The 21,447-nt window shown below is 51.5% G+C and overlaps 1 protein-coding gene across 1 annotated transcript; it reads right to left on the reverse strand.

Annotated features, from left to right (window-relative positions):
* Window positions 1-1,776: 1,776 nt before the first annotated feature.
* On the reverse strand, window positions 1,777-20,796 carry LOC119879389 (ubiquitin carboxyl-terminal hydrolase 17-like protein 17). The gene is made up of 6 exons (XM_038589684.1): window positions 19,275-20,796; window positions 5,241-5,403; window positions 4,785-5,001; window positions 4,093-4,286; window positions 2,378-2,566; window positions 1,777-1,963 (listed from the first exon to the last, which is right to left on the reverse strand). The coding sequence occupies exons 1-6, from the start codon at window positions 20,794-20,796 to the stop codon at window positions 1,777-1,779; spliced, it is 2,472 nt and encodes an 823-aa protein (XP_038445612.1).
* Window positions 20,797-21,447: the final 651 nt, after the last annotated feature.

The raw sequence follows: 21,447 nt of genomic DNA on the forward strand, positions 1-21,447 counted from the left end.
GAGGCTGCTACACTTCCCTTTCTTTTTATAATAGGAGAAGCAAGTGTTTGCAGAAGGAACCCATCTCTAGTGAATTTAGGTAAAGATACAAATATGAAAGCTGTGAATGCAGATTCTAGTTTTACCAAAAAGTCTGAACAGAATAGAGAATCCAGAAGTGGACCCTCAACTTTATGGTAAACTAATATTCGACAAAGCAGGGAAGACTATCCACTGGAAAAAAGACAGTCTCTTCAATAAATGGTGCTGGGAAAATTGGACATCCACATGCAGAAGAATGAAACTAGACCACTCTCTTGCACCATACACAAGGATAAACTCAAAATGGATGAAAGATCTAAATGTGAGACAAGATTCCATCAAAAATCCTAGAGGAGAACACAGGCAACACCCTTTTTGAACTTGGCCAAAGCAAATTCTTGCAAGATACATCCATGAAGGCAAGAGAAACAAAAGCAAAAATGAACTATTGGGACTTCATGGAGATAAGAAGCTTCTGCACAGCAAAGGAAACAGTCGACAAAACTAAAAGACAACCTATAGAATGGGAGAAGATATTTGCAAATGACGTATCAGATAAAGGGCTAGTATCCAAGATCTATAAAGAACTTATTAAACTCAACAGCAAAGAAACAAACAATCCAATCATGAAATGGGCAAAAGACATGAAGAGAAATCTCACAGAGGAAGACATAGACATGGCCAACACGCACATGAGACAATGCTCCGCATCACTTGCCATCAGGGAAATACAAATCAAAACCACCATGAGATCCCACCTCACACCAGTGAGAATGGGGAAAATTAACAAGGCAGGAAACCACAAATCTTGATTCTATATACTGTAAATCCCTCCACTTCCCCTGGAACTTTCCAGTGCTGCTTGGTCAATAACTGGCTTTTCCCCTTACCTTCTAGCAATTCTTCTGGGGGAGGGTCCTGCTGTGCTGATTCTCAGGTGTGTGTACCTGGGGAGCTGCCCCGCCTTCTGCCAGGTGTACGGCTCAGTGGGAGTTTATCCTGTGAGCCCCCTGCTCAGTCCCAGGTACAGGGTGACACCAGGAGGGACAACAACAGTGCAGGCAGCCAGCTGTGCAGCCCTGGAGTCATGCTCCCGCAGTAACTACAACAGCCCCCCAGTGTGCAGGGCCTGGGTGCTCCAGGGCGGGGCTGCTGACCTGCACAGCTCTGGGCCTGGCAGCAGGAGTGACCTGGCTGTCCTGGGTCCTCCCGGCCTCTGCCTGTCCCGGGGGAGCAACGGATCCTCGGCTGTGTCCCTCGGCGCCCTGGGCCAGGGGGCTTGCAACACTGTGAATGGACCTAAAGTACCACGATGTGAAATTCAGAAGCATCAGAGTAAATTTTGTACCAGGTTAACTTAACCCTTATTACAAATAAAATATATAAGCCCTTACAAAAGGTTTACGAAAATCATAAAATAGAGTAACAATGCAATGACAGGGAGGGGAAGGCTCCATTGGGCTATAGCCACCACGAGCCCCGCGGCAGGAGCTGGGGCGGGCTCCCGAGGTGACCAGGGGGCTGCTCAGGGGTCGAAGCAGGTTGTTCCGGAGGCAGGTGGTGGCTCTGACACTCTGGGGACCCCAATTGCAGGCTCCTGGGCCTACTCCTCTGGGGTGGCCGCGGGTGCAGGTGGCTCTTCCTCATCGGGGCAGGGAACCATAGGTTCGACCAGCATCTGCACTACCTTAAACTCAGGAGCCAGCATCTCGGCTTTGACCAAGTCCTCAGCTCCAGCAGCCAGGACCAGCTCCATCACCCTGAAGCTTCAGCAGGCCCCACAGTCGGAGCTGGGGCGGGCTCCCGAGGTGGTTCACAGGGTTGCTTCGGTCCTATGGCTGGTTGCTCCATCGAGTTAGGAGGCTGCTCGGGCACATCCATGACCTCGAGAGCAGGGGTGGCACCTGCTCCTCCTCCAGGCTCGCAGGGGTGCAGGGGGCTCCTGCAGGCGGAGCAGTGAACTAGACCAGTGACGACTTTGCCTCCCCAGTGGGTGCCTCAGCGCAGGCCAAGCCCTCAGCCCCAGCAGCCAGGATGGCCTCGATCCCTTCAGGCCCCGACGGGGCAGTAGGCCCCACGGTCAGAGCTGGGGCACACTCCAGAGCGGGTTCAGGGTGTTTTGCTCGGTCCAAAGCTGTAGCTCCAAGAAGACAAAGTATCACCATCAGGGCAGACTGTCCACGTTCCTCCCAAATCAAGGCCACTCTTCCCACTGCTCCACATGTGTGGGGGCAAGAGCCCTGGGAGGTGTCCCCAGCCCACAGCCCGTGGGGTGGGGTGTGAGCCCACCCCCTGCTCCCGGCCCAGCTGCATAGAGGCTGGATCCGCCGGGCACCCCCTGTCCCCGCTCGGCCACCCCCTCTGGCTCCGCTGCTGGAGGCGTCTGAATTGCTGGAGGTAACGCCGGGCATGGAGTTCCACGTCCGAGCCTGGCATGCGCTGCCTCATGAATTCCAGAATCATCCTCAGGGAGGGAAATTCTGGGAGCTGACAAAATTCATCCCGAAAATAATCCAGCCATATTTCCAGCATGCAGGAGATGGCCCTGGGGAGGGACAGGAGGGCACAGGTGTCAGAAGACAGGGCACCATCACTCACAGGTGTCCTGAGGAAGCCCTGCAGGACCCAGGGACCCGGCATCCCTTGCAGGATGTTGGAGGCAAGTCCTGATCCTCGTCCCCTTGCCACCTGGCGGACCTGCCTGCCACAGGCCTGCTCCCCGAGGAGGGGCTGGGATGCAGGCTCTGTGCGGGGAGCCCAGGCCCAGCGGGGTGACCTTCACCATCTCTCCTGGAGAAGCGGGGCTCCCTCCTCAGCCTGGTCCCTGCCCACCTGCCCCTTGAGTCCACAGGCAGGCGTACGGGGACGGGGGGCATCTGGCCTGTCATTGCCCTCACTGCACACACTGTCTTCTGGGTAGGTCCAAGCCAGGAGGGCTCGGGCTCTGTGTCCTGCCAGGGCTTGCCAGGAACTGCCCAGGACCGCCAACTTCCCTCCTGTGGCTCTGGGCTGCCTCACTCCCGAGGGGGCCCTGGGGGTGTCCTTCCACTGACTCTAATCTCCCATCTCCCACGGGGTGGGGGCCGCCTGGTCCGGGAGCCCCCACCAGCCCTCCTGAGCACCTGCTGTGCCCCCGGGTCCAGGTGCTACCAGATTGGGGAGTGCAATGCTTCCCACCCCCTCTGCTCTGGCCCCAGGTGTGGGGCAGAGAGAGGGTTGGGGGGCATGGAGAAGGACTCCTTAGGGGTCCCAATGCCTCCCACCAAGCCCGAATCCCATCCACCGCTCTCCTGTGCTCTTTTCCAGAAGGGGCCTTAGACCTTTACCCTGTCACGGGAATTGCAGATGTGTGGGGTGAGGGTGCAGCCTCCCCACCCCACAGCCCCCTCGCTGCCCTCCTGGAGAGGGAAGGCCCTCCTGCAGGAGCCGGAGTCACTCACATTTTCCAGCGCTGCAGGACCATGTCATTGTTACCCCACGCATCTACGATGCACCCATACCTAGAGGAGGGCGGGGGCATCCCATGAATTGTGCTGGGGACGTGACTTCTCATCATGGGGGCTGTCACCCTCTGACCCCGACTAGGCTGGAGCCCCGGGAGCCGTCACCTCTGTTCGTGGGGCCACGGGCAGCTCCCAGAGAATCGCCCGCACCTACTGGGGACTCCTGAAGGCTTGAGCATGAAAGGGCTCCAGCCAGGCCCATGGCCCATATCCTAGTGGGCCTGAGGCACCCCGGGGTCCCCCGGTCTGGTTGCCCCAGGACACAGACCCCCGATGGACTCTCAAACCTCCCTTTCAATGGGAAAACAGGCCAGCTCAGGCCCCTGGTGATGGGTGGAGGAGGCACAAGTCTCCTCACAAGTGAGGAGGATGGCTGCTGAGCACAGGCACAGCCCCTCTGGCCGACCCGCCACAGGCCAGGCCCCAGGGCTGCCCTCCAGGACCTGCTAGGCCCTGGGTTACCCTGCTCCAGGTGGGGGAGCAGCCCGAGGCCGGGAAGCTCACACCATCCCCAGCCTCCCCACCAGCAGGTGGCCCAGCCCTGGGCTGCGGAGGGGCAGGTGCTCACTCAGTGGACAGCAGGTCCAGCACCTCGTCCGTGGTGGCGAATCCACGATAGTCGTCTAAGAAGCTGCAAATGGAGATGACATCTCTGCCCTGCAAGGCGAGCAGCAGTTGTCGGACTTTGTGCTCCAGCAACTCCGTCCGGCTGGACTTCATCAGGGCGATCAGATGCCCATTCCCGGCCAAGGCCCCTGCACCCTGAGGTGGGACGAGGGGACATGCATCCTGCAGGGAGCCGCCGCGAGGCCTGAGAATCTATTTGCAGAAGATAAAATTGACATTCTACATGGAAGAGTAGCCTTTGTCATAGTGCATGGATTTCCCTAAGGAAAGTACAAGGTGTGTTTTGGGGGTGGGTGCATGGCTCCAGGAGCATGAGAGGCAGCACACTGTAGACCCGGGAATTTCCACACAATGCAGCTGAGCAATGGCTGATTCCCCACATGAGTCCAGGAGGGGCCATGTCCTGAGGTCTTCAGTCACCCCGTCAGGTGGCAGTGGGGTGGAGGACAATGTCTGAGGCCAGGAGCTGCCTCATTCACTATCAGTGTCTTCTGAGGATGAGGACACCTGTAGGTCACTGTGGAGGACACTCCAGGGGCCACAGACACAGGCTCCGTCCAACAGGTGGGTGGCAGGAGGGCCCTGAGCAGGTCCTGGCTTCTCAGGAGGAAGGATGAGGGAGCTGCGAGGAACCGGGAGCTCCAGCAGCTTCTGTCCAATCTGGTGAAGAACATTCTCAGGGGCTGAGTGGGGGCCCGCGCAGAGGGCGGCCGAGGGGGCTCGGTGCATGGCTGCAGCATCTCCAGGTGACGTGTGGCAGGTGTGGGCTGGGGGCTCTTGCTTGGCCAGAGGGCAGGTGTCTTCCTGGGCTGCGGGGGCCCGGCTGTGCATCCACAGGCGTGACTGCTTCCTGGAGGACACAGATTCCCTGAATTCCCCACAGGGGCTCCCTGGATGCTCCTGCGGGTGTGCTAGCTGGGGCTCCACCGCGCTTTCTTTTGGGGGTTCTGGGTCCTGTCTAGGGGCATCTGGGCACATTTCTTGCCTGGAGTATGGAGGGGCATTTGGGAATTGTCTGCCAATTCGTTCCTGACAGCGGGACGGGTGTTCTCCTCAGGATACTTGGGTGGTGCCTGGGTGTGTCCTAACCCATGGCCCTGGGCGCCAGCCTGGAGCCCCTCGAGGGAGACTCTGCTGCACATCCAGGCTGTCAGCCCTGACACAGGGTTGGCGAGCTGGCTGTGGGGTGTCAGCGATCGGCACTTCCTGGGCACCAGGAGGTCCACCAGGTGGGCTGAGGCTAACTTTAGGGCTACTCAGAGGAGATGTGGAATGGGACTGGACAGTCTCATCAGGGGTCTCAGTATGTGTCTTCATTGGCAGGTTAGGCTCAGGGATTAAAACTTTCAGGTAAAAATGGAGATATCATATAGAACATCCTACACAAGCTTTTATTGAACTCCATGGGTACAGAATCAATATCCTAAAACATGGTGGCTTCAGAGATGACACTTTTATTCTCTTAGTGTCCAGGGATGACAAGTGAACATCAAGAATTCACCAGGGCCCCAGGGCTTGTGAAGCCCAGTCACTGACCAAGGCCTGTCAAAATGTTCCTGTTTCTCTTGGCCTCTGGTCAGTAAAGAAGACAAATAGACTTAGGTTTCAACCTTTCCTAGACTTATACGATTTCCTATACTTCATTATTCTTCACTATTCTATCCTGCACAAAGATGCCTCCTTTCCCAATGCAAAGGATCATGGTCACAAGTAGGAATGAATTGTCGTGACGACTCAAAAATGTTTCAGCAGACACTACCAATTCTGTGGGCGGAAGAAGGCATAATGACACTTTCAAACCACAAGCTAACCAGGTGCCCTCCTACCTGCATCTACACCTGCCAAGCCCACAATGTGGAAAAAGGCACAAGCCTACAACATATTCCAACTGAATCAAGAGAATATAAAGGATATTGGGGTGGAATTCCCTGAGGAACAGTTAAAATGAGGCATATAAACACTGGATTAAGGATAGAGACTCTTGTAGGAAAGGGAGTTTCAAAGGAATGTTTCCCAAAAGCATAAAACCAGCCAGAGAATTTTTCTTGTGGTGGACCCGGGCCACACCTAGACAGAAACTGGTATTCATCAAAACCTTCACAATCTTTGTAGATTGGGATCATAGTCCAGAGAGATGGAAGTGTAGAAGCCAATCAATGGATGCCATATTCCCAAATAATTGGTTACAGCTACAAACATTCTGGCTGCTGAGGAGAACGAGTTCCTATGTGATACCTGTGCTCCTTTGGGAGAGTGATCTTCCCTGTCCTAGAGCACTGACGACTAACACTCCTTGGCTCACTTGAGGTTACTGAGGAAGAAAAAAGGACATTCATAGAGATATCCATTGAACATAGAAACTGATCAAATTCGGTTCAGAAATGAGCAGGGGCAGTTAGGGAGGTTGAGAAAGACCTGAAGGTGCTGTCTGATGAGAGAGTCAAGATTAGGACCTGGGCTGGCCTGAAAGGTCTCTATGAGAAAGGGACCACACCCAAATCCCTTATTCCAATCAAGCAATTATAGCCGATTGGAAGATCTTGCTCTTTATGATATTTCAGTTTTTAACTGAAAGTTAGTTGACAAAATGGATATAACATCTTGAATAACCTCAAACCCTGACCCCATTTTTAATACCATTAGGTCTAAATTCAGCAGAAGTGTTGGTAAAATACCAATAGTTCAGGAAACATGAGTCCTGAGGCTAATTCCCATGCTAAAATGTACCAATATAATTTCACTTGCAGAAATTCCAATCTCCACCAAATCCACATGGACTCACACCTCCATTCACAGAGACACACACACACAGGCACACACACGGAGTCATAGAAATCGCTCTCATGAGGACATTAGCCTGTTGAAGCTGCTGATTGGCTCAATCCCTGCAGCAGCTAAGAGGATTAGGTGGATATCTTTCAAGTGGCTGAAATGTCACGTGACCTTGGGGCAGTATAAAAGTCCGGGAGCAACGGAAGTGGCCATTCCTGACCATCCCTCTCTCCCACGGGACACCCAGTCTCCTGCAGCGGAGTCTGTCCAGGACCTTTCTCAGCCTCTCCTGATGGGCGTGAGGACCACAAGTGCACTTCAGGTGAGTTTTCGGGCCACTGGTCCGACCTTCCCTGACAGAGCAATGGGACAGTGAGGAAATGATGGAGGGATTGGCCCTTCCTCCACAGGTTAAGGACTCTTTCTGGTCTAACATGTTCTGAGGACAGAGACTGAGCCAAGGCATGGCTGTGAATGCCCTGGACACCCGGAGGTTCCAATGCCAGTGGAATGGGGCCTCAGGTGTCACATTGGTGTGGGGTGGTGGACGAGCAGGGACAGAAGGCCTGTAAATGTCTCACTGGGCCCTGCAGACCTAGAGAAGACACAGGATCAGGGCGCCTGGGCAGCTCCGTTTTTTCAGGGACTGACTTGGGTCGGGTTGTGATCTCAGGCTCTGGAGATGGATCCAGGCCCTCACTGGGTTTCTGATAACTGAGTGCTTCTCCCTCTGTCCTTCCTACAGCTCAGGTGATCACTCTCCCTCATACACACACACACACACACACACTCACTGTCCCATAAATAATTGACCTTTTTTTCAATAGAAGAATTACCTGGTTCCCAAGGTGAAAAGAAATTCACCTCCCAAACCTTCAATGGCAGTTAATTGGGGGCACTGCCACGAACACATGGAATGGAAGTGTTCAGATGGGCAGCTTCCCATCGAGTAGAGAAGAATGTGTTTTCCCAATGAATTTGGACTTAACTATGGCTTCCTCTGGAGTCACAAGGGGCATTCAGATATGAGAAAGGGAAGCCCACTTTCCTGAGGCTTTTGCCCTTTGCGTGTTCCATGGTGCATCCCACTGGACCTCAATCGGGAGAGGTCCCGTCCCTGGTTTTGTTCCCACAGGGGATTTGGAGAGACTTAATGATAGTGTCAACAAGAGTCCTTCCTTAAGGGCGGCCTTCCTCAGAGCGGGGATGTGGCTTGGCCAGGAGAGCGTAGGCAGGAAGGAGGAAAGAGAAGTGACAGGGGGAAATGTGTTTGGCACCACTGTCCTGAAGCTCACTAAGGCCTCTTGGGAAGATGGTACAGTGAGGATGCCTAGGTCAGGTGAATAGGACTCTCTTGTTTCTTTTCCCTCAGGCTACCCGAAACCCATCCCTGAAGCAGACTGACTTGTCCCTCCAGAAGGTGGGACTGATGGCGGCTGGTCATGCCCACCTTGGGCCCGACAGTCCCTTGAGACCCCAGAAAGGCAAGAGGCCACAGATAGCAGGACTGGCCCTCAGAGTTCCCAGTCCAGAGGAGGAGGATCCCAGGGTGAGTGGGGAGGCTGGCATGGGTTTTGAAGCAGGAGCTCTGCCAGGAGTCTTGAGACAGGCTAGGCTCCCAGAAGATCGTGGCCCGGACTCAGTTGTCCATCGTGACATGGGCAGAAAATCCCCCAGGCTACACACTGGGACACTCAGAGGCTCTGAGCATCAGCCCCAGGGCACCATAAGATCAGATCGAGCCTTGTGTTTGTCCCGAGTCTTAATGATGTTTCCACCTGTCCTCAACCTGACACCTCCAATCCCTCTTCCCCTTTCCTTCCTTCCAGGGGATGGGGAGTAAGCATCCAGAGGTCTTCACTATACTGACACCTCACTAGCAGATACGATGTCCCCTGTCCTCATCCCATGTGCCACTCCATGAGGATGGCGTCCCATTCGTGTGCTTGACAGATTCACTGGCATTTGAGTGGATGCACTGACCGTTGCCCCTTCCTCCCACAGGTGAAGTGCAGGGACTGTGGCGCCATTGGACACAAGGCATCAAGCACCAGATGCCCCATAAAACACTGAGCACGACCCTCGTTCCCGTGGCCTTGGGCTCCAGGAGGCTGAAGGAGAATGTGGAGCCGGGGAGTCATTGGGACCCAAGACACCAGGCTGGGCTGTTGAACCAGGCTGAGAGGGAGAAGGCAGGGAGATGAAGGTGAGGAATGGGGCTTGTGACCCGATGCCAGGGCTGATACGACAGACCCCGAGTCCGTGTGCATGCACAGTGTGCAGGGCGGCTGTGGGCAGAGCCAGGCTGGGCGAGGCAGGCAGAGGAGCTCCCAGACTAACAGGGTCCACATTTGGGTGATGGAGCTGTCCCTGCTGATTTCGTGTGGGGTTTGCGGCTGGACAAATGTCCCTGCACCAGTGAATGTATGGAGCTTGGCACATGCCAAGGCAGACCCTTTCAGACTCTGAATGTAAGAAACTGCCTGGACGACCTGTTCAGCTCCCGATAGTTAGGATGAGGGGCAGAGGTGGGCGTAGAGTGGCTGCGGAGGGAAAGGACCAGGTTGGCCCAAGCCCCGAGCAGGTGTCCGGCTGGAATCCAGGGAAGGGAGTTCCTTCTCCTTTCTATGCCTTCATTTCTGGTGCAGGCAGGAAGCCGAGCAGAGGAAGGCCCTGCTCCACAGGTTCCCCAGGAGACCCCGGGAGGGGCAGAAGCGCACCTGGAAGGAAGACATGGAATCTTGTGACTATGTGAGGGTGAGTGTGCGCTGCTTCCCGGGCTGTGCCCTTATGGACTCGCTGGGCTCCATGGGCCTCCTGGGGGAGGCGGGGCTCCACTTCCTCTCTGACCAGTGGCAGTTGAGTAGGGTGGATTTGCACCCAGTTTTCCCTTGGTGCCCATGATGTTGCCTCCCACCTTCTATGTGTGTGAATACTGGCTGTTTGACGTGTGAAGGTCATTGGCGGGCACTCCTGGAGCACATACCAACCTCAGAGAAGAACAGGCCGCTGTCCTTTGTGACACATCATCCCACACTGCCCATCCCCACTCAGGAGCTCCCACCATGACTCTCCAGCTGCAGGACTCCTATCTCCTCATGAGCAGAGAGGATGGAAGCGCTGGTCCAATGGAGGAAGCATCGCTGTGAGGCAGGACTTTGCGTGTCCCCCCCATGTCTCAAGGGCATCAACAGCATCCTGTCAGGCCTTTGTTTGGACGAGCCCTGCAGCCAGATTCCCTACTCCTAGGTCAACAGATCCCAACTCTTTCTTTCCCTGTTCCGGGGGAGGGGGTGGTTACTAAGGTCGTGGGCGTTTGTTGGTTTCTTTCCTGAATGTTCATTTTGCCTTGGTGCCGGGGCCAAACTCATGGAGTCCCGTGTGTTTTCTTTTCCCACAGTGTCCACACATGCCGATGCTCGTCTACACCAAGAGGAGGCCTTCTATCACTGAGCCTGCCCTGCCGATGGAACCACGTACTCAGCCCCCTGACATAAGACTCCGGTCCCATTCCACCTCTCGTCTCAGAAGCCCTCAAGTTAGCCTCAGCACACCTGGTGGACGTCCTAGTGCCCAGGAAGTGCCGATCGCTGACACCCCTCTGCCGGCTCGCCAACCCTGTGTCAGGGCTGACAGCCTGGTTGTGCAGCAGAGAACCAAGAGGCCCTGCAGAGTCTCCCTCGAGGGTCCCCAGTCTGGCTCCCAGGGCCATGGGTTGGGACACACCCAGGCACCACCCAAGTATCCTGAGGAGAACACCCGTCCCGCTGTCAGCAACGCATTGGCAGACAATTCCCAAATGCCCCTCCAGACTCCAGGCAAGAAATGTGCCCAGATGCCCCTAGACAGGTCCCAGAACCCCTGAAAGAAACCGTGATGGAGCCCCAGCCAGCACACCTCCGGGATCATAAAGGAAGTCCCTGTGGGGATTTCCGGGAGTCTGTGTCCTCCAGGAAGCAGACGTGCCCGTGGATGCACAGCCGGGCCCCGGCAGCCCAGGAAGACACCTGCCCTCCGGCCAAGCAAGGGCCCCCAGCCCACACCTGCCACACCTCACCTGGAGATGCTGCAGCCGTGCACCAAGCCCCCACGGCCGCCCTCTGCGTGGGCCCCCACTCAGCCCCTGAGAATGGTCTTCACCAGATGGACAGAAGTTGCTGGAGCTCCCGGTTCCTCGCAGCTCCCTCATTCCTTCCTCCCGAGAAGCCAGGCCCTGCTCAGGGCCCCCCTGCCCCCCACATGTCGGACGGAGCCTGTGTCTGTGGTCCCTGGAGTGTCCTCCACGGTGACCTACAGGTGTCCTCATCCTCAGAAGACACTGAGAGCGAATGAGCCAGCTCCTAGCCTCGGACATTGTCCTCCACCCCACTGCACCCTGACGGGGTGACTGCGGACCTGAGGAGGTGGCCCCTCCTGGACTCATGTGGGGAATCAACACTTGCTCAGCTGCTTTGCATGGGAATTTCCGGGTCCACAGCCTGCTTCCTCTCATGCTCCTGGGGCCGTGCACAGACACTGAACCCCAAAGGCACACAATGCCCTTTTTTTAGGGAAATCCGTGTGCTGTGGAGAAGGCTACTCTTCCCTCTGGAATGTCAATTTTCTCTTCAGCAAATAGATTCTCCAAGAAGTGGAGGGAATTTCGAATGAGCACTTGTCACTCCAATGGAAATAGAAACTCAGACTTTAAGCTCTCATTGGCATACACATGTCTGCATTTGGGTTTTCAGCTGCGAACAGCCCCTGTGGGCTCTGCAAATGGACACTGTGTTTTCTCCTGAGATGAGTTTTCTAGACTGTGGTGGTAGCTTTGTGGGCACTGTGATGGGCAATATTTCATCTGCGCATTTCGATTATTCTCAGCCATAATTTAGAATCGTGTGTAGTGTTTTATTTCCCTTAATAAAATGTTACCACTGATGAATAGCGTGCATGTGTTTCATTTGATTTGGTTTCTGGGTTTTTTTAATCTCAGCAATTCTGAAACTCTCTATAGTTAATTTAATTCCTCCAGCCTTAATTAACTGAGAGGAGACAACAGCGTGATAGTTTTGGGGGATATGTAGACTTTGAGGGTCTCCTGCACACCCAGTCTCCTTGGTGAAGTACTGCATAGGGAACATTGACCCTGTGCACCCTGTGAGGGAGCCCTGTGTACTGTATGGGCCCTGGGTCACAGGTTGGTCTGTAATGGGATGAGTGGGTGGTTTCCCTCTATACATATTCTGGATCCATCTTTAATGTTGGATCATGATGCCTCCTTTCTGAGACCTGGGCAAGGAGATTTTTTACCCTCCTGATGATAACCTAAGGAGGCAATGGTTGACAAGTCGTCCAAATAGCACGAGACCAAGGCCACAGTCTCTATCTATCTATCTATCTATCTATCTATCTATCTATCTATCTCATTCTCTCTCTGTCTCTCTTTCTCAGGGTTATCTCTGATATGGGCCCATGGGAAAAAACAATACAACACCATGCCAAATGAAACCAAACCACACCAACACCTCCATACTTGTATTTAGAGAATTTCTTTTTTTTGGAAAAACAACTGACTGCTCTTTTCTCACTCCAAAGCATCTGTTTAAGGGTGTTCCCTCTGTCTGTGCAGATGCCTGTAGGTGGAGGTAGAAGAGCTCCTCTATGAGCACACTAGGGTTTAAAAAGTCAGAATGCAGTAGAAAAGCCACAGTGTGTGATCCTTCTCCCACCCCCAACCCCTAAGTAACTCCCATTCAGGCAATCATTATGTGACCCAGGTCAGAGTCTGGCCCCTTGAGCCTCAAGCCCATGTCTCATCCCATGGATGCCGCCCTATTGCTATCTCATGGCTTCTGAGGAAAATGCAGCTTCCTGGGCACTCATGGGATGTGTGCAGTAATAGAAATGTTCCCTACTTTCTGGAAGCCTCAGAAGATCCCAGAGGTCCAAGGGTGCGAAGGCCTATCATCATGAGGGGATGCTGGGATTGGAACTAGCAAAGTAGCCTAAGAATTCTTGGACTTGCAGGAATATAGGGCGCAAGGGTGAGGATGCAGGCAGGCTTGAGCATAGGGCTTTAATGCTGGGCTCTCCAGCAGAATTGGGACTTCATGTGCAATTGAGAGGATTCCTTCCATGTGCACAGGGAGTCCAGAGAGAAAGGCTAGCGGAAGAAGGTCTGAGCAGGCCTGTTCTCCCCCTCTAGTCACCTTACATGTCTTTTGCTTCCCTGCCATCAAAACACCAAACCAAACCAAACCAAAGCAAACCCAACCAAACAGAGCCAAACCTATCTTCCCAAAGCAAAATCCACTCTCATCCAGATATGGAAGACGACAGAGTTATCTGAGCAAGCTGGTATAGGTTATGGATATTAGTAATAGATGGATTTAGCACAGTTGGAAGCACATTGGGTGAATCCTCCCCTCCTTCAGCCTTGGGGAAAAATGGGGCCACTTGAAGGTGGCAGGATTAGAAGCAGTGAGCAGCCAGCTTTGAGTGTGGAAATGATGCTGAGGACCTGGGGTCAGTGTGAGCATGTCTGACCGTGTCCTCATGCATCCCTCATCCCATTGCTTATCTTCTCTTTATATTGAAAGACCATTTGTCCAAACCAGCGTGGGTGGAGTGTTGGCAGCAATGTGTTTGGTCATATACAACCAGCACCGATTTGAAAACCCAGAGCACCTACACAAAGAAATGACAAACTACCGTGTAAGTCAATGACCTACAGCCTTGTATGGCGACAGACTTCTTTTCAGGAAATTATGGGCACAAAATATATATTGAGAAGTTAACCTATAAACCCGGCGTTTGATAATATTTGGAAATGCAAAGAGGCAATGAAATGCTTATATTTCAGGAGTTAAATGCATCCTGCCTGATTAGATCATGTTGATTGAATCACAGCCCCTTCACAATCCACCCCCACCTTTGACTGAAGAGAAGGTGCCTGGCAAGGACCCATCTCCCACAAGGAATTGCTCCATATCCCAGCAACTCTAACCTGTCCAGAACACTTGACAGTCATCCGTCTGTGTAACAATCTCCTGACAAGGAAGAGGTGGGCACAGGATTTCAGATCACTTCCACTCCAATTTTGGTCCTTGCGTGACACCTCAGAAAGATATTCTCCACTGAATGAATGTGGGTTTTGAGGTTAACTAATGGGTGCTATGTAACAATTATATTTCTTAGGGGCAAGATTGACTAATGCATTGTTGAAAGGTAATTAATGCGTGATTATACAGATTCTTATGATTTGGGAGGCCATTCTCATGCTGTTTTAAACTTTGGTGACATATACATGCATTTAATGTTTCCATTATTTCCTTTAAGAATGAATTATAACATTCACGAATCACAGTTATTAGAAAAATAATGTGACAGTTTGAATTTTGTAGAGAAAATATCAGGGTTTTTAAAATTTTTATTTATTCATCAGACAGATTGAGATAGAGAGCAAAGCGGATAGATCTGTGCCAGTTGGAGAGTGAGATGGAGCCTCTCACTGAGCAGGGATCCAGACTGTGCACGGCAGACCCCAAAACCAAACCACATTGTTGGAAAAATCTTGAAAATGTCTCTGAGTTGGGAGGTGGATCGGACACGAGAGAGGAGGTCAGTGTAGCAAAGTGCAAAGGACTCAGTGCTTCCCACACCCTGAAATACTGAGTAACACCGGGCTCCCTGGATCTAATCGACTTGGATGTGGGGACATAGATGCCAAGACATGAACACGTTTCATTGTTTGTTTCTGTTTAAGATTTATTTGTTTATTTGTTTGAGACAGGGAGAGACCAGAGAGAGACCACAGAGTAGCGGGAGAGAGGGGGCCCGACAAAGAGAGGGAGAGAGATTCTCAAGGAGACTCCCCAGTGGCCGTGCTGCTGGATTCGGGGCTCCCTCCCACATTCCTGAGACCCACATGTCTGGCGTTACTTTTCATTTCCAGGTAAGAAGCATGAGACAGCAAGGCCCTCAACCAGACATTATCTAGGACACTCCAAGGGCAAAAGCAGCCACATTGGAAGGAATTGGCAGCATCGGATTCCCTCCTGACGGCCGGGCTCTTCCTTATCCACCACCGTCTCCCGTCTGTGCACCCAGAGTGTCTTCACTCCATGCTCTTCTTCCGTGAGGGATTTCTTAAAATTCCATTCTCTCCCCGAGTTCCCTCCCTTGCTTATGGAGTCTTCAGGTTCCATGTGTCCTTCAATTCTTTGCTTCTGTGTGATCGCTGACATGTGAGCCCCAACATGCTAGAGCCACCACGTGGAACTGATTTACTGAGATGTCTCCAAATGGAAAAATCCCTAATGCAACAAAATGTATTGATTCCATATATATTCCAAATCGTGTATCACACACAGTATCACTAAAAATTTTAAAGACAGCTATGGTTTTCTTTTTAATATTCCCCTGGCTATTCAGGGTCTTTTCTATTTCCACACAAATCTTAAGATCATTTGTTCCAAATCTCTAAAGAAAGTCCTCAGTGTTTTGATAGGGATTGCATTAAATGTGTGAATCGCCCTGGGTACCCTTGACATTTTCATTATATTACTTCTTCCAATCCTTGAGCTTGGAATATTTTTCCATCTCTTTGTGTCTCCCTCCATTTCCTTAAAAGTGTTCTGTAGTTTTTAGGGTATAGATCCTTTACCTCTTTGGGTAGGTTGATTCCTAGGTATCTTATGTTGAATAGCAGGGGTGAGAGTGGCCATCCCTGCCTTGTTCCTGATCTTAGGGGAAAGGCTCCCAGTGTTTCCCCATTGAGAATGATGTTTGCTGAGCTGTTTCCGTAGATGGCTTTTAAGATGCTGAGGAATGTTCCTCTATCCCTACACTCTGAAGACAGGATTAGCTCGGTCCACTGCCAGAAGAGTGAATGCAATGGCTTCTTCTAAGGAAACTAAAACACTGTATTGAAACCTTCTCATCTGACCCTCTGGTAACAGGAGGCTAATGTATTTTATGTCCCCTTATCACCACAGGGGTGGGGTTCTTTTCCCATTAAAATGAGCACTTTTAATAATATCACCGTGGAATGGATTGTTCTCATCTCCATGCCTTTACTGTGCTTGATTTCTATGAAGTGGAGAGGCAGAGCTAAGATGTGGTCCATCTGTGGTGTCTTCTATTGGAGCAGCTGGTAATGGGATGATGCACACCTCACAGGAGGAGACAATCTCCCTAGAAGCTGTTTCCTGTCTCCTGCCTGAGCTCAAACCTGCCACGAGACACATGCCCTAGGATATCTCCTGTGAAAAGTCCTGACTTTGTTTTCTCCTGCTGGACAACAGAAAAGCTCAGGAAGGGGAGTCAGGTAATCCTTCTGCTTACATTCACCCACCATGGCCAGGAACCTACCCTCCTTGTCAAGCTCACAGATCATTGATTGGATGTGGCCTCCCAGATTAAACCTCCATATACTGCCATGGAATCTAGCCTTGGGGCTGTCCCCAAAACCCAGTTTCAGCCCAGATTTCTATTGTGAAAACAATTCCAGCCTGAAATCTTGCCGCAGGTTGATGGAGCCAGGACTCAACACATTGTAGCCTGGAAACAGGTATGAGGTCCACCTAGAACTCCATCCAGGATTGGCAATTCCAGTTTCCCAGGAAAGAACTCATGAATCTGGGGATCTCTGGGTGGCTCAGCGGTTTGGCGCCTGCCTTTGGCCCAGGGCATGATCCTGGAAACCCGGGATCGAGTCCCACGTCAGGCTCCGGGCACGGAGCCTGCTTCTCCCTCCTCCAGTGTCTCTGCCCCCCTCTCTGTCTATCATAAATAAATGAATGAATGAATGAATGAATAAATAAATCTTTAAAAAAAAAGAACTCGTGAATCTGTTCTGTGGGTCGCTCTGCAGATTCTTTGGTCTGTCCTCATGACTAATAGATCTTGATATAGAGAGACACCCCTCGATTGACTAATGGATACCTGGACAGGATGAGCATTGACGTCCAGACACCTAACCAGAGAATCCATCTGCTGACTGCCCAGCCTCCACCGTCCCCACAGTGTGCTATCCAACCATCTCCCGTCATCCCTCCTAGGGGTCTCTGCTAGCCTTGGGCAGAGATGGTGTGCTTCTGGTTCAATCTACTCCTCCCCCTTAATTTCTCATACAAGCATCTTCCTGGTCAGAGCTCTCATAATTGAAGAGACCCTGAAGAATAATGTCCCTATGTCCCATTGCATTTCTTCTTAAATGGCTGCTGGCGCTTCCCCTATATTGAGCCAGTGAGTAGGAGTGAGAAATTCCCATGGGGGGAGGATATGAATTTGAGCTGCAGGTGACCTAGAGGTGGCTGTGGAATTCCACTCAGGGGAAGCAGGCAAAGAAGCCTCTGTGAGGAGCCAGCCTGGAAATAAAACAACTGTTTCAAGGTTCTGAAATACTGGGGAGAAAAAGCCTGCACACCAAATCATATGTGGGAATTTTTTATTAAGAATAAAAAACCACACAACTTCGTAATAACATTTTAGAGCAAAAACAAACAAAGCAGATGCAATATTCTGCATAACAATTTCAGAGAAATAATATCAACAAGTACAGAAAATGTCTTCTAGGAGAAAACATGGTGTAATTTGCAGAACTCTGGATGGGATCTTTTTCCAAATCAGAAATTCAGACATTTATAAAACAATTTCAGATTAACTTGTTAATTTCTGTTTACAACCAAGTTACAAATTGCCAGGATGATTTCCCTACATTTGTTAGAAAATGGATTTCACTAAGACAAACTTGACATTCTGGATTGGGAAGCACGCTTTGACAGTCCTATAGATTTACCTAACGAAAAACTGTAGCATCTGTGTAGTGGGGGGAGTGTATGTGTAGGCGCACAAAAGCAGGACACTCAGCACGTGGTGGACTTGACCGTTTCCATCCAGTTCAGCGGAGGAATTGCTGGTTCACCACAACAGTCCAGGTGGAGACATATCCTCATTCCCACAGACAACTCCTCAGGGTCCTCTGCTGTGGAGGACAAGTCCCCGAGTCCATGAGCTGTCTCATTCCCTATGACAGTCTTCAGAGGACGGGGATACCTGCAGGTCCTCTTACGGAACTCTTGGCAAGACATGCACACAGGTTCCCTCACTTTTTATGACACAGTAAACTGTAATGGTCAAAAGAAACACAATTTCCAGACATGAAAGAAACCCTGACACTTTATATCTCTAATCTGTTTTTGTTACATGAAAATCTAAAAAAAAGCGTGATTTCTTCTGCACAGATCCTATTGTCCCTTACTCTCCAGTAAGGGTGCATGTCCAAGTTTGAATACAGAGTGAAAATAACATTATGATGTGATGTTACAACTGCACATCTACGGTCACACTCAGAGGCGTTTGCTGGTCATGCAATAATTTCCATTCTACAAAGAACTTGTCAAACTCCTCTGTAAGAAATGAAATGATAACACAGAACACCTATAACCTGACCTCAAAAAGCTTTTGCTAGATTCATGAACTTGGCACTGTTTTCCAGAGGTATCAACCCAGGTCCAAATTTGAATTTGAACTGGTCTGAAATCCAGAGTCCACTGCTTCTGGGTCAGGAGGTGCCACAGAGCAGATGGTAGCAAAATAGTCATAAAAAGTTATGTTCAGTGGGAGGCTGGGCATTTCCCTTTGGAATAAGAGTCCTTGTTAGTTTGCTTCTCTTCAGTCTTAATGTGGGAGAGAGTTATGGGAACATAATAAAATCACTGTGGTTCAATCAGGTCTGGATGCAGTTATTGCCCCAAAAGTAAGCACTTAATTTCCTTCCTACAATTTCCAAGCATTGACAAAGACACATCGCTAGCAAGACCCAATACATACTTATGTGTTCAGACAAAATTCTTTCAATATAAATAGAAGAAAAGCATTGGGAAGTGGGGAGCATGATGAGAGGGTCAAACATACTGACTTCAACCCCAGGTCCTCAGCATCATATCCACTCTCAACCCTGACTGCTCACTGCCTCTCACCTGCAAGTGGCCCCCACTCTCCACAAGGCTGAAGGAGAGGCAGGTTCCTGGATTGACCCCATATGAAATCCACACTATCCCAATATAAGATCATGACAAAGACCCAGGTTTAAATATCAGTGTCTCCTAGTTTCAGTTGAAGGCCATATCCCATGAACACACCAGATAGATGGTTCTTCCATACATACAGAACACACACTTCACACAACACAAAATATTTCCAGTATGGGACTGTGTTCGGGTTTGGAGTGTGTGAGTGACGCTGTGTGTGTGGGTGTGTGCGCCCATGTGCACCAAAGTTAGGAGACACATCCCTGGACTGCTTCCCCAGAACTCTGTCCCTTCTTGCTCGTCCTCTTGGTAGGTCGGGCTCTCCCTGGCACACGCGGGACTTTGGCCACGTCCCCGGCCACCTGAGGTGGGAGCATCCCAGCCGCAGTGGTGAGCAGGTCGACGGTCTGCTGAGGATGATTCTTCGGCATCTCAGGTCTGTATTTGGAGTGGTGAAGGATGACTGCGTTCGCAGGAAGAGCAATTTCTCTTCTCCTGACATTAAGTTCAGGCTTAGGGCGGTTGCATTCTTGAAGGCATCTCCACTGGTCTAATGTCATTTGTTGCCTTGAGGTCTCTTCCCCACGCTCCTCCAACTCAGGAAGGTTCACGGAGGGATCCGTTGCCGGCTCTCCTGAGGCCTCACCCACCACTGTGGGGTCTGCCTCGGGAGATGCGAGTCCTCCCTCTTCGACTGACTCCCTCCCAAGGTCTCTCTCCAGATCAGTCTTCTGCATATAAAAGAGGACATAGGCAGGTTGGCGCAGCGCGCAAGTCACATCACAGGCGCTGACCTTAGCATCATCCATTTTATACCACTGGCCATTTCCTGCCTTTACGAAACAGAAGTAATGTCCGCTGTGGCAACTCCTCCCAGCGTGCACCAGCACGGCATAGAGCACATAAACCAAGGGTCCTGCCCTCTGCTCAGACAGGTAGTGTTGCATGTCAAGGCGCTCAGGATATTGCACCTCCTTAGTCATTTTGTTGCCTGTCAAGTCTGAGAATCGTCTCAAGACCAGGATGAGGACATTCGGGGAAGTGTGCAAAGTCAACACCTTGGACGCAGGCACCTTCTCCAGACACTTACTACAATGGTAGGCATTTTCACCTTCCAGCAGTTCGGGCTTCACCAACTGCTCCAAAGCTTGGCTGACGCTGTGAGCATCCCCGATGTCCAGGCTGATGTCCAGGTAAGGTTCCAGAGTGCTCGAAATGCCTTGGCAGTGGAGACACTGGATTTGAGACCTCCAGTACCCCCCAAAGAGTTGCTGGATGAGGGTGCTGTCCTGAGGACACTCAGGGTCTGAGAGCTTGTCCTCAGGCAAGCATGCTTGCTGCATTGCATCCAGAATGAACATGAGATACTCATGGGCATCTTCCTGCTTGTGTCTGTGGAAGGCGGCGAGCAGGAGTGGCAGGGGCCGGAGCACACGTCCAGGATGGCAGAGAACCCGCGTCAGGTGAGCCTGCAGGGTACACAGCATGCAGGATGTCTGCCTCCTACAGGTGGTCCCGTGCTGCTGGGACAGCATGTAGCTGGCGAGGGGCTCTGTGTAGGTCAGACACTGTAGGGTCGCATTCACATAGCAAGTGTTGCCCATGTTCTGAAGCCCGGCTCCCACCTGGGAAAGGCTCTTCCAACTCAGAGGCATCTTGGTGGGAGGCAGTCCTGCTGATGCGGGAGCCAACGGGTCAGTCGGGGAGGAGAGTGTCTTTGATGCAGGGGATGTCGTCTCGGGCACAGAGGGTCCTCCGTGGACTTCAGCACCGCCTCTCCTTGACCAGCATGACTGGGGTTTGGGAGAGGCGCTGAACTGAGGCTCCTCTGAGGGGTGGAGGTGGGCAGCCTCCATGTCTGCAGAAACAGTGTCCACAAGATACATTCAACCAGGAGAATCGGGTCGCAAAGGGATGCTCCTCTCACTGTGCCAGTTTCCAAATGTCAGATAGTGAACCTCACCTCCACCTTTATGGCTTTTGGGCCCTGGGATAAGGCACAAAGTCCTCTAATCCACTCTAATTGCTTGATTGGATTACGGGATTTGGGTGTGGTCCCTCCCTGACGGAGACCATTCAGGTCAGCCCAGCTCCTATTCTTGCCTCCCACAACAGGCAACTTTCAGATTATTCTCAACCACCTCAACTGTCCCTGCACCTTTCTCAACAGAATTTGTTCAGAGTTTCTATGTTCAGAGGAAACCTTTTTGAATGTCCTTTCCTTTGAGTAACCCCAAGAGAGCCAAGGAGTGTTAGACGTTAGTGCTCTAGGACAGGGAAGATCACTCTCCCAAAGGAGCTCAGGTATCACATAGGAACTCGTTCTCCTCACCAGCAGAATGTTTGTAGCTGAAACCAATTATTTGGGAATATGGCATCCATTGCTTGGCTTCTCCACTTCTATCTCTCTGGACTATGATTCCAATCTACAAAGATTGTGAATGTTTTGATGAATACCAGTTTCTGCCTTGGTGTGGCCCGGGTCCACCACAACAGGAATTCTCTCA

Source organism: Canis lupus, unplaced genomic scaffold (genome assembly GCF_011100685.1).
Source record: "Canis lupus familiaris isolate Mischka breed German Shepherd unplaced genomic scaffold, alternate assembly UU_Cfam_GSD_1.0 chrUn_S726H889, whole genome shotgun sequence".
NCBI lineage: Eukaryota > Metazoa > Chordata > Mammalia > Carnivora > Canidae > Canis > Canis lupus.

What these genes read in the sequence shown, in the direction of transcription:
- LOC119879389 (XM_038589684.1), bottom strand. Translation starts at nt 20,796, where the DNA reads ATGGAGGCTGCCCACCTCCACCCCTCAGAGGAGCCTCAGTTCAGCGCC. An exon ending in GCTGGCGCCCAGGGCCATGG is followed by an intron (nt 5,002 to 5,240) that starts GTTAGGACACAC and finishes TGTGTCCTCCAG; the next exon opens with GAAGCAGTCACGCCTGTGGA. An exon ending in CAGCAGCGGAGCCAGAGGGG is followed by an intron (nt 1,964 to 2,377) that starts GTGGCCGAGCGG and finishes CTCCGCCTGCAG; the next exon opens with GAGCCCCCTGCACCCCTGCG.